Source organism: Oncorhynchus keta, chromosome 8 (assembly GCF_023373465.1).
Source record: "Oncorhynchus keta strain PuntledgeMale-10-30-2019 chromosome 8, Oket_V2, whole genome shotgun sequence".
Lineage (NCBI taxonomy): Eukaryota > Metazoa > Chordata > Actinopteri > Salmoniformes > Salmonidae > Oncorhynchus > Oncorhynchus keta.
This window is the reverse complement of record NC_068428.1, coordinates 14650164-14663492: the sequence shown is the minus strand read 5'-3', so window position 1 is coordinate 14663492 and position 13329 is coordinate 14650164. Positions and strand designations below refer to the sequence as shown.

At 42.4% G+C, this 13329-nt stretch overlaps 1 protein-coding gene across 1 annotated transcript; it reads right to left on the bottom strand.

The window, feature by feature from the left end:
- Positions 1-766: 766 nt before the first annotated feature.
- On the bottom strand, positions 767-9613 carry tmem200a (transmembrane protein 200A). Its single transcript, XM_035774742.2, has 2 exons — positions 8829-9613; positions 767-2901 (listed from the first exon to the last, which is right to left on the bottom strand). Exon 2 carries the CDS (start codon positions 2879-2881, stop codon positions 1379-1381), a length of 1503 nt encoding a protein of 500 aa, XP_035630635.1. The 5' UTR covers positions 2882-2901; positions 8829-9613; the 3' UTR covers positions 767-1378.
- Between the last annotated feature and the right edge of the window lie 3716 nt (positions 9614-13329).

Here is a 13329-nt window from a genome sequence, read left to right as displayed (position 1 = left end):
GCATAGCAATAACAGACCAAATTGGCAAGGCAGAGGGTGTATTGTTGAAGACTATGAGTGGCGGATTGGAATTCACGCCAATCCACCTGTCCAAAATAGACTTGCACCCAGACAACCAATGTTTCATTGATTGCTGTTTTCACAAAATACCACCTCTTACAGATAACAAATAGGGGACACAAAAATAGTCAATCCAATGTCTTTCTAATTGCAGTCAGATAGACATTTCAGCAAAAGAAAACATGGAAAATATATCAAATCCCGAACATGCACACGGCACAGTTTCTCCTGTTCGTATTGACAATGTGCAAACCTTGTTTAAATATCAGGCTTCCTGGAAGTCACACATGTCTTGGTTCACTCCCCCTCCAGATGGAACCATCTTATGAGACTCCTCTCTACTCTGGCAGCTCCCAATTCGATACTCCCAGATCTCCTATTGTTCAACATGGGAATGCTATTTACTTCCTTGCTTCCAAAGATAAAATATTTTCCCTTCACAACCGATTCAAAGTTTGTGGGGCGAGAAAACAAATGTTAGGAGAATTTCTTAGTTCATTCACTCTCAGAATTCAAGAGACGAAATGAATATCAGACAAACAGATGCGAGCAGAAATACTCTGTACTGTTTATAGTATTGATTCTATCTTTGTGTTTAAAATACATCTACTAAGGCAAGGTTAAATACTTTTCTGTGAACACAAAGCACATTTCCAAGGCTGGGGAGAACAAAATAGTATAGGCTATCATCAAAGACAAATGTTACTCATTGAAAAGCTTCATTTTATTCTGAGAAATGTGTCAATTGTCAATTTGACTCCTTTTTCCTTAAAAAAAATAGCAGTGTGTGTTGAGAACAATTACATTATTAAAAGCTCCATAGCAAAATATCTAAACAACTCTTGTACGTACACTGACCGGTTTGAACAAAAAGTACAGCGTGTTGCAACAACACAAAGATTATAGAAATGTGACAAGAAAAAAACAAACCACAAGTTAATGGTGTAGGTTTCTGTACGTCTAAGTTCACTTTAAACCTAATTTGAAAACATTTATGAATTGATTTGTGCTGCAAACATCTCACACACGTAACACAGCCACTCTTTCTTTAGACTGCAAACAGACGGACTACCTGAGAGCTCCATCCCAAAACAACATGTGATCACACTTACAATTTACTAAGCAACACTGACAGGGAACAGCTAGAATTGTATTGCAGAATGATTTTGTCACACAAGTAGTGGGCTTCATATAGCCTGGACCCAGATGTGTTTGTGCTTTCATGCCAACTCATATAGTCCTCATCAGGTGGCAATGACCATAGGAGTTGGCAAGACGGCGCAAACACGTCTGAGACCGGGTTTTGTAAGAGTTCCATTTAAAACCTGGTCTCAGAGCTCCCTCGTTTCATAGTGTTGCTCATGAACTGTTTATCGTGTTCAAAGCTGAGGTTATTGTGAGACCTGGAGATCATGAGCAGTTTCTCTTTCTTGGTGTAATCCTGTTTGACTGCTACCTGGGGCAGCTGCAGTCTGTCCATAGGATCCTCCTTGTTCTCCAGCTTCATGTAGCCTTTACTATTGCTGCGGTCCAGCCGGGGCCAGCTGGGATGTTTCCTCTGCTCTGGCTTCACTGTTAGGGTGGTGGGCCTTCGATCCAGGTCCAGAGACTTAGAGTGAGAAGACAGCATGTGGAGGGAGTTGTTGGAGCCGAAGTCCTTGCGGGCAGTCCCGGGGGACAGGTACCTCCCACTGGCAGAGCCTGGGGACAGGGAGCTATGAGAGGACGAGAAGGAGTGGGACTCTTTGGCTGAGTTACTCCTGAGGAGCATGACGTCGGGAGGTTTATAGGCTTTGGCAATGTCCGCCGGGGCAGGCACAGCCAGGGACTCCACAGAGGGGGGTCGGGACCTAACCCGAATGTGTTCCAGGTCCTCTGTGATGTTGTCCATGTCAGGCTCGTCGATCACACAGTTGTTGAGTTTGATAACGGGCAGGGTGAAAGCACTGATCGAGGACGAGACGATTGACCTGGTCTGGCATCTCTTGGTGAAGCTGCTCTTTTCGTCCCTGTGGCGGCTGCCCTCATGCTGCAGACCAAAGATGGAGCCAGAGCGCTCTCTGTAGAGTGAAGGCAGGAGACCATACCCCCCTTTGGCCTCGTTGAGAAGGCCCTCCTCGTCCTCCGTAGAGCTGGCCCTGCGAGACACCCTCACATTGTTCCCCATGCTGGGGAACCCTAGCAGGGTGTTAGCAGCAAGCTTGGAGGCACACTGGTTCTCATAGGTCCTGACCTCATGCTCCCCATAAGAGCCGGAGTAGGCCACCTTCATGTACTTGTGCTCTTTGATCCGCAGGCTGTGGATGTCGATGACGGTGGAGTACATGTCTCTCATGTGGATCACCTTGGTCTCCCGGTCCCTGTTTTCATGCAGGATGGCATTGGCACAGATGAAGATGAAGATACCGATACCCATGGTGAAGGGGCCCAGCATCTTCATCTTCTCCGAGTGCAGGTGCTGCTCAAAGAACTGGGCCAGTGTACCGCTTTCCTCCCGGGTCACCCTGGTGTCGTTGGTGGATAGCTTGGCGTTGGCAGCTACGAGATCCTCTCTGTGTGGCCAGTAGCCCAGCACGGCCATGGCGATGCCCATCAGCAGGATCAATACACCCAGGATGAGGAAGAACCCAGAGGCAGAGTAGAGGCGGATCTTTCCCCTGACCACCACTATGTCAGCTCTGGGTTTACGCTTGGCCCTCCTCTTCTCCTGGGCCTCTCCTGGGACTGGGGACTGGATGGGCAGGTGGTGTTGGGAGCGGGCCGAGTCCTGCCTCTTCAGTGCAGCAAGGTGACCCGTAATCACTCCACCAGCTGAAATCATCACTACCGCTGTCCACGGCCCTGTAAAGACAAACAGAGAAGGGGAGTGAGACGCATCTGGTATGTTTACTGATGTCTCTAGTTGCTGGGTTGCTGGCACTGTCCTCCTGGTATTCCCATGGTGGGAGGCAGAGCAACCATAACCTGTGGGGGGCGTCATCAAGCTGGGAACAGCATCTGCAGAAACTGCTCTTATGCTTGCTTTGGTAATTAAGAATGATGACAATTATGTTCTAATATTAATTCTAGTCACAGCCCATAGGCAACAATTAATCTGGCAATCTGGTGTTTGCCCTCTTTGTTTTTTTCTTGCTAAAAGAAAGGAGAGCATTTTTGGAAGTCAAAATGATGATTGAAATGGCAAATTGCATTATGTTTGTGAGCGAATGATTACAGATTAAGCTGTGATATAGCACTTTACATTCACACATGTCCCCTGCCTTTTCCGCTCCAGCTGTTTGTATCTCTCTCTCTCTCTCTCTCATATATCTGTCACTCTGTCTCGCTTTCTCTCTTACACACACCACATACAAGCACACACAGATGCTCTTTTCCAAATGACTCCATCTATTTGTCATCTCAGGAGGAATATCTAATTTCCTAGTAAAAGGGTTTAAAGAAATATAAGAGGCCGTTACTTAGTCCCTATGATCTTAAACGGATCTTAAATTAAAAAGTATAGAATTAGTTATGGCAGTCTGTCTATTAATGGAGATGACTCACAAGGGACCTTGAAATATATATATTTTACAGTAAAATAGAGCCTCAGCTAACACAAGCAGCACTGGTCAGTACTACTCAGTACTCAACCATACTGACTACCATACACCATCCTATTTCACCATTTGCCAATGAACCATGACAATCAATTTATGGGAGAAATATGCTATCTTTTTAGGAACGGTAATCTCATCAGTGTTTCCAATAAAACCCCTTCAAAAGTACCAACAACCAGGTTGAAGGCAGGAGAGGTGCAGATACATGTGTGGCAAAATTACTTAAGGACAACAAAGTCAAAGTATTGGAGTGGCCATCACAAAGCCCTGACCTCAATCCTCTAGAAAATTTGTGGCAGAACTGAAAAAGCATGTGCGAGCAAGGAGGCCTATAAACCTGACTTGGTTACACCAGCTCTGTCAGGAGGAATGAGCCAAAACTCACCCAACTTATTGTGGGAAGCTTGTGGAAGGTTACCCAAAATGTTTGACCCAAGTTAACCAATTTAAAGGCAATGCTACCAAATACTAATTGAGTGTATGTAAACGTCTGACCCACTGGGAATGTGATGAAAGAAATAAAAGCTGAAAGAAATAATTCTCTCTACTATTATTCTGACATTTCACATTCTTAAAATAAAGTGGTGATCAGAACTGACCTAAGGCAGAGAATTTTTACTAGGATTAAATGTCAGGAATTTTGAAAACCTGAGTTTAAATGTATTTGGCTGAGGTGTATGTAAACTTCAGACTACTGTTCAAAAGTTTGGGGTCACTTAGAATTGCCCTTGTTTTTGAAAGAAAACCACATCTGTTGTCCATTAAAATAACATCAAATTGATCAGAAATACAGTGTAGACATTGTTAAGGTTGTAAATGACTGTTGTAGCTGGAAACTGATTTTTAATATCTACATAGGTGTACAGAGGCCCATTATCAGCAACCATCACTCCTGTGTTCCAATGGCACGTTGTGTTAGCTAATCCAAGTTTATCATTTTAAAAGACGAATTGATCATTAGAAAAGCCTTTTGCGATTATGTTAGCACAGCTGAAAACTATTGTCCTGTTTAAAGAAGCAATACAACTGGCCTTCTTTAGACTAGTTGAGTATCTGGAGCATCAGCATTTGTGGGTTACATTAAAGGCTCATTGTAAACATTGTAAATGTAAACAAACACTGTATAGCCTCGTAACATGATTAAAACAATTTTATATCACGGATGGTCAGTCCTTGCAGCATATGACATTCATTTTTCACAAGTAAATAGCACCTCTCTGTAGTGCTCAAAGCATGCCATTCCATGAGCGCAGCATTTATTGTTCAACTGGAATCAATGAGCCCACTCAGTCCTCCATGACAACAAAATCACAAATAACAGAGTAGGGCTGGCTAATATGTCATATGTTGGGGTCATGCTCAGGTAAAACAATTTAGCTGATCTCTCCTTCTATATTTCCACGTCGTATTCTTGAAGATCAAAGGGTATAACATTTATTGGAATGACTGGAATTCTGATATACTTTTGTTTTTAATGTAAAGATATAATTTAATCATATTATTATAATATATATTATATTATATGTAATAGAAAGCGATGCATTGGAAGAAGCCTACATAACTTTAACATCCATAAATGTAACATCCAAATATGGCCAGTTATGTAAACTTTAACATTGAGTTATCCTGCAATAGATGTTGTTCAATTGGTAACATACAGTGGGGCAAAAAAAGTATTTAGTCAGCCACCAATTGTGCAAGTTCTCCCACTTAAAAAGATGAGAGGCCTGTAATTTTCATCATAGGTACACTTCAACTATGACCGACAAAATGAGAAAAGAAAATCCAGAAAATCACATTGTTGGATTTCTTATGAATTTATTTGCAAATTATGGTGGAAAATAAGTATTTGGTCAATAACAAAAGTTATCTCAATACTTTGTTATATACCCTTTGTTGGCAATGACAGAGGTCAAACGTTTTCTGTAAGTCTTCACACACTGTTGCTGGTATTTTTGCCCATTCCTCCATGCAGATCTCTAGAGCAGTGATGTTTTGGGGCTGTTGCTGGGCAACACGGACTTTCAACTCCCTCCAAAGATTTTCTATGGGGTTGAGATCTGGAGACTGGCTAGGCCACGCCAGGACCTTGAAATGCTTCTTACGAAGCCACTCCTTTGTTGCCCGGGCGGTGTGTTTGGGATCATCGTCATGCTGAAAGACCCAGCCACGTTTCATCTTCAATGCCCTTGCTGATGGAAGGAGGTTTTCACTCAAAATCTCACGATACATGGCCCCATTCGTTCTTTCCTTTACACGGATCAGTCGTTCTGGTCCCTTTGCAGAAAAACAGCCCCAAAGCATGATGTTTCCACCCCCATGCTTCACAGTAGGTATGGTGTTCTTTGGATGCAACTCAGCATTCTTTGTCCTCCAAACACGACGAGTTGAGTTTTTACCAAAAAGTTATATTTTGGTTTCATCTGAACATATGACATTCTCCCAATCTGCTTCTGGATCATCCAAATGCTCTCTAGCAAACTTCAGACGGGCCTGGACATGTACTGGTTTAAGCAGGGGGACACGTCTGGCACTGTAGGATTTGAGTCCCTGGCGGCGTAGTGTGTTACTGATGCTAGGCTTTGTTACTTTGGTCCCAGCTCTCTGCAGGTCATTCACTAGGTCCCTCCGTGTGGTTCTGGGATTTTTGCTCACTGTTCTTGTGATCATTTTGACCCCACCGGGTGAGATCTTGCATGGAGCCCCAGATCGAGGGAGATTATCAGTGGTCTTGTATGTCTTCCATTTCCTAATAATTGCTCCCACAGTTGATTTCTTCAAACCAAGCTGCTTACCTATTGCAGATTCAGTCTTCCCAGCCTGGTGCAGGTCTACAATTCTGTTTCTGGTGTCCTTTGACAGCTCTTTGGTCTTGGCCATAGTGGAGTTTGGAGTGTGACTGTTTGAGGTTGTGGACAGGTGTCTTTTATACTGATAACAAGTTCAAACAGGTGCCATTAATACAGGTAACGAGTGGAGGAAAGAGGAGCCTCTTAAAGAAGTTACAGGTCTGTGAGAGCCAGAGAAATCTTGCTTGTTTGTAGGTGACCAAATACTTATTTTACACCGTAATTTGCAAATAAATTCATAAAAAATCCTACAATGTGATTTTCTGGATTTTTTTCTTATTTTGTCTGTCATTGTTGAAGTGTACCTATGATGAAAATTACAGAACTCTCTCATCTTTTTAAGTGGGAAAACTTGCACAATTGGTGGCTGACTAAATACTTTTTTTTGCCCCACTGTACATGCTAGTCTTCTCTAATGCCTCTTAAGGGGAAAGTAATCTCAAAGTAACGGAATGTAATCAAATTACGTTACTGAGTTTGGGTTATCCAAAACTTACTTTATTTGATAACAAATTTGGACAGGTAACTAGTAACTGTAACAGATTACATTTAGAAAATAACCTACCAACCCTGCATCTGAGTACATCCCTCAAGGCACTTCCTTAGTAGTTTAAGGTCACTGCACATGATTGCATGGTGAAAATACTAGATGGATCTACAAAATGTGTTATTCCCATTGCAGACAGAGAGGAAACTCTTGGGCGGATGCATGACAGTTGTATGACCCACTTCTCTGACTGTACCCATCCCCCACCCACCCAGTACCCCCCACCCAGCATTAGGTCTGAGAGCAGGTGTGGGTGGTGTAGCCTTTTGAAGTCGACTTATCTAAAGTTCACCATGAAATACCAGGTTGAGGAGAGAGAGAGGAACAGTGGGCGGCAGGGGTGGATTATAACAATAAATCGGAGAGTGCAGTTCCTGTTGACTTTCTTTTCTTCTTTTTAACGATGTGTTTGGAACATAGAACATTGCTCGAATGCCACGTGTTTTTTTTGCAAAGGACACACAGGAAATCTAATAAGAGTAGGACACCCCATGAGAATCATAAACATCAGTGGATGTTAAAAAAAACTATTCTGTCAGAGATAAAACAGAATAGATGAAAAACAGACTAATATGTCAGGGTGTCAGTGAATATACATGTCTGTTCAGTGTTGAAAAGCAAATCTAGTCTTCTCAGATTGTAATGTGTCAAACTTGACATGAGTTTAAATGATCAGATAATGCAAAATGTTGAAGGAAAATTGCATATAATCAAAAAATTCCCTTGCTGCTTTGGCAAATGATTTATTGACAGCAGCCATAGCAGATGAGATGAGGAGGATTGTGGTCAGGGCATTATTGGTGTGATCAAGGGGGCAGCCTGGTCTCATAGACTAGACGTAACATAGTAAATGTACATCTGTGACACTAAACTTAGTATGATATGTTTGGTATGGTTACATAAGACAGATGGTTAAGTAAGTCAACCATTCCCATAACTCTAACCTTAACCCTTTAACCTAACTCCTAACTTTAACCCCTAACCCTAACATCTAGCCTAGATAACGTTAGCATTAGCCACCTAGCTAACATTAGCCACAACATATTGTTATTTGTAACATATCATATAAAATGGATGATACCACATGAAACATAACATATCACTCTAATTGGAGTGTCTCGGATTTACCTGTACTATGTTACATCTACCCATGAGTCCAGGTTGAATTGGGAGGTGTTGTTCCAGACGCTGCATAATGTCTGGATTAGTGAGAGGGTGAGTGAGTGAGAGAGAGCCGTGTCAGTAACTTCTAGACGGGCGCGTGTGTGCAGTGTGTGGGTGGGCGGTGTAATGGTACCGCTGGTTCCAAGAAAATGAATAATTTGCAGAGTAATGCAATAAACAATAATATAATCAATCACTGCATGTGCACGTGTAGAGATACAGTATGTGAAAACCTACAAACACCAGATCAATAGAACATTTGCTGCTATGTTCCCATTCTCATTTTCAAACAAAATGCCTGCAGGTTAAATAGTTTAAAACAGATATGATGCTATGATAAAATAGCCTGTGATGAAACGATGGGAATGAATTTTGAATTCACCAGAATAAAAATTAAAAAAGAAGTGAGATCAAAGTGGTGAGAAGGATAGAAATTATATTTGATACGAGCGCAGCTCCATGAGACGACCCAGTCAATGGGATTCGATAGATAAAAACATCTGTTTAAATAAAGGTTCAAATAGAACCATGTAAATAATCGTTATTTTAATACAGAAAAGGCCATCGAGGACAATACATTTTTTCTTGAAGAATAATGTAATTGTTTCTTACCTGTAAAATATTGTGCTTCTTTCTAGCTGGTGTTATTTGCCCATTACGCATGGAAAATGGTAACGCAAGCCATGTTTCTCGACACTCGTGGTTGGCTTGCTATGTCCGTTTGTATTCCCATTACATTTATAATCGAGTGCCGATACGAAAAAGAATAAACTTCCAAAGAGAAAAGGTTTCATTGTTTCGCTCCATTTCCAAAACGCTCACCTGGACTGTTGGCTACACGTCTGTACTAACTGTTCCAAGCTGCGCAAGGCGCAGAGAATGTCTACTATTGTTTTACTGTCAACCGTCTCAACTTTTTGTCACTAAAGATGCGGTGATCCACACACAGTCGACTATAACACATCAAATACGTGTTCTGTTTAGCCTACTAACTCTAAAGTATTCACATCTGGGGACAAAGCGCTGTGAATTCTTTTGGAGTTATACCAAGACGCCTTATCATGTCCACTTTCTATTCCTACATGGAACGGTAGCTTGTAAATAGGCTCTCTCCACCAGCTGGCTTCAGCTCGGAATAATGCATGTATTTGGGATGTAGAACAGGAAAAGCATTGTACTCCCACAGTAGAAAAAAAAACAAGAGAAAGCTTATTTGAATAATTTATGCGTGGAGAAGTCAAGCATCTGAATACAATATTACCATAATAGTTTACAATGTCCCCAATGCAAAGACAATAATTGATGCAAATATCGATAACACGTAGTAATCTAAGCTCCCTGCATGTTGCTTTCAATCTAGAGATGCAAATGATTGAGTTAACCAAATCCTTTGATGATGACCATTTAAGAATGCAATCATTTATAATGTCTCCATAACACAGACATAATAGCCTATATAGCCACTGAATCAAGATTAAACTCATTCCCTGTTCCTACTGCCTACATGCTGTGATGAGCAAGCCCCCTAGGAGTAAACAACCAACTGTAGCTTATTGTAGCAGGAGCAATTAAAGGGTTAAAAGCCCAGAGATCTATATCGAAATGTTGCAGATGTTTGAGTCTGTCATTTCCTGTGTTTATGCAATGCAAGTCTGGCTCAACTGGATACCAAAAAAACATATTCACTTGGGGCTTCGAGAGAGCTAGGGCTTAAAGTGTACGTGGCTGGGTTTTTATAATCATTTCTCCACTGTGATACTGCCTAAATGTTCTCATTTGAAATGGGACTAACCCAACTTCTAGTATTGTTAGGTTCCACTTCAGCCTTTGGGGTTGAGGGGCTGAGAAAGGAGTTTAAAGAGGGGCTACGCCTATTCTGTCTCCCAACCCGTCTGGTCCTTGTTTGGAATTCTCAGGGTTTGTCAAATGGGGAGATTGACAGCATTGTTAAGATGGCACCGAAGAGAATGTCTGACGTTTTACATGCCCGTAACAAATTGTGCTATTTAGTTTTTTTTGCATTGTTTGTAACTTATTTTGTACATAATGTTGCTGCTACTGTCTCTTATGACTGAAATAACTTCTGGACCTCAGAACTGGGATTAGTCACCACAAACTGGAGGAATCTTTTTCCTTTAATGAGTCCGACGAGAAAATATATACTGCTCAGGGGGATCTGGAACAGGCCCAGATCCCCCTCATTTGCATGGAGAAAAGACGGAGGAAAGGAGGACGCAGATCAGGCCGTCTTTTGAGAATCCATAGGCGAGCGAGTAAACTCCCACTGCCATCAATTCTACTTGCTAACATGCGATCATTGGAAAAATAAAACTGATGATCTACGATTATGATTATCCTACCAATAGGATAGTAAAAACTGCCATATCTTATGTTTCTTCGAGTCGTGGCTGAACGACGACACGGATAATATAGAGCTGGAGGGATTTTCAATGCACCGGCAGAACAGAGAAGCTACGTCTGGTAAGACGAGGGATGGGGGTGTGTGTCTTTTTGTCAATAACAGCTGGTACCCAATGTCTAATATTAAAGAAGTCTTGAGGTATTGCTTGCCTGAGGTAGAGTACCTTATGATAAGCTGTAGACCACACTATCTACCAAGAGAGTTCTCATCTATATTATTTGTAGCCGTCTATTTACCACCACAGACCGATGCTGGCACGAAGACCGCACTCAACCAACTCTATAAGGCCAGAAGCAAACAAGACAATGCTTAGCCAGAAGCGGCGCTCCTAGTGGCCGGTGACTTTAATGCAGGCAAACTTAAATCAGTTTTACCAAAATTTTACCAGCACGTCACATGTGCAACCAGAGGGAAAAATCTCCAGACCACCTTTTCTCCACACACAGAGAGGCATAGAAAGCTCTTCCCCGCCCTCCATCTGGCAAATCTGACCATAATTCTATCCTCCCGATTCCTGCTTACAAGCAAAAACTAAAGCAGGAAATTCAGTGACTCGCTCAATACGGAAGTAGTCAGATGACATGGATGCTATGCTACAGGACTGTTTTGCTAGCACAGACTGGAATATGTTCCGGGATTCATCCAATGGCATTGAGGAGTATACCACCTCAGTCATCGGTTTTATCAATAAGTGCATCGACGACGTCGTCCCCACAGTGACCGTACGTACATATCCCAACCAGAAGCCATGGATTACAGGTAACATCCGCATCGAGCAAAAGGCTAGAGCTGCTGCTTTCAAGGAGCGGGACACTAATCTGGATGCCTAAATTAAATCCCGCTATGCTCTCAGATGAACCATCAAACAAGCAAATTGTCAATAAAGGATTAAGATTGAATCCTGACGCTCGTTGGATGTGGCAGGGCTTGCAAACTATTACGGACTACAAAGGGAAACCCAGATGCGAGCTGCCCAGTGACGCAAGCCTATCAGATGAGCTAAATGCCTTTTTATGCTCGCTTCGAGGCAAGCAACACTGAAGCATGCATGAGAGCACCAGCTGTTCTGGATGACTGTGTGATAACGCTCTCAGTAGCCCGATTTTCAACGCCGCGGGCATAGATGGATTACCAGGACGTGTACTCCAAGCATGCACGGACCAACTGGCAAGTATCTTCACTGACATTTTCAACCTCTCCCTGACTGAGTCTGTAATACTTACATGTTTCAAGCAGACCAGCATAGTCCCTTTTCCCAAGGAAGCAAAAGTAACCTGCCTAAATGATTACCGCCCCGTAGCACTCACATCGATAGCCATGAACTGCTTTGAAAGGCTGGTCATGGCTCACATCAACAGCATCCTCCCGGGTACCCTAGACCCACTCTAATTCAAATACCGCTCCAACAGATCCAAAGATGACGCAATCTCAATCGCACTCCACAGTGCCCTTTCCCACCTGGACAAAAGGAACACCTATGTGAGAATGCTGTTCATTGACTACAGCTCAGTGTTCAATGAGACAGCCTATTGGGAGGAGGTCAGAGAACTGTCAGTATGGTGTCAGGACAACAACCTCTCCCTCAATGGGAGCAAGACAAAGGAGCTGATTGTGGACGACAGGAAAAGGCGGGCCGTACAGGCCCCCATTAACGTCAATGGGGCTGTAGTGGAGCGGGTTGAGAGTTTCAAATTCCTTGGTGTCCACATCACCAACAATCTATCATGGTCCAAACACACCAGGACAGTCGTGAAGAGGACACGCCAAACCTTTCCCCCTCAGGAGACTGAAAATATATGGCATGGGTCCCCAGATCCTCAAAACATTCTACAGCTGCACCATCGAGAGCATCCTGACCAATTGGATCACCGCCTGGTATGCCAACTGCTTGGCATCTGACCGTAAGGTTCTACAGAGGGTAGTGCGTACGGCTCAGTACATCACCGGGGCCAAGTTTCCTGCCATCCAGAACCTATTTAATAGGCGGTGTCAGAGGAAAGCCTGTACTATTACATTGACCCCCCACCTACATGTACAAATTACCTCAAATTACCTCTAAACCTGACCCCTGTATATAACCTCGTTATTGTTATGTTACTGTCTTAATTTTTATTATCTTTTACCTTAGTTGATTTGATCAGTATTTTCTTAACTCTTCTTGAACTGCACTGTTGGTTAAGGGCCTGTAAGTAACCACCTATAATTTAGCCCAAACAACTACCTCTTTCCCAACTGTATTTAATTAATTTATTTATTTTGCTCCTTTGCACCCCATTATTTTTATTTCTACTTTGCACATTCTTCCATTGCAAAACTACCATTCCAGTGTTTTACTTGCTATACTGTATTTACTTTGCCACCATGGCCTTTTTTGCCTTTACCTCCCTTCTCACCTCATTTGCTCACATCGTATATAGACTTGTTTATACTGTATTATTGACTGTATGTTTGTTTTACTCCATGTGTAACTCTGTGTCGTTGTATCTGTCGAACTGCTTTGCTTTATCTTGGCCAGGTCGCAATTGTAAATGAGAACTTGTTCTCAACTTGCCTACCTGGTCAAATAAAGGTGAAATAAAAAAATAAAATAAAAATTTCAAGGTAAGGTCTACATTTGTTGTATTCGGCGCATGTGACAAATAACGTTTTATTGATTTGATATGAGGACCTTGGTGGTTTATTTGTGTGTTA

Coding starts and splice junctions, on each gene's coding strand:
- tmem200a (XM_035774742.2), bottom strand. CDS start 2,881: ATGATTTCAGCTGGTGGAGTGATTACGGGTCACCTTGCTGCACTGAAG.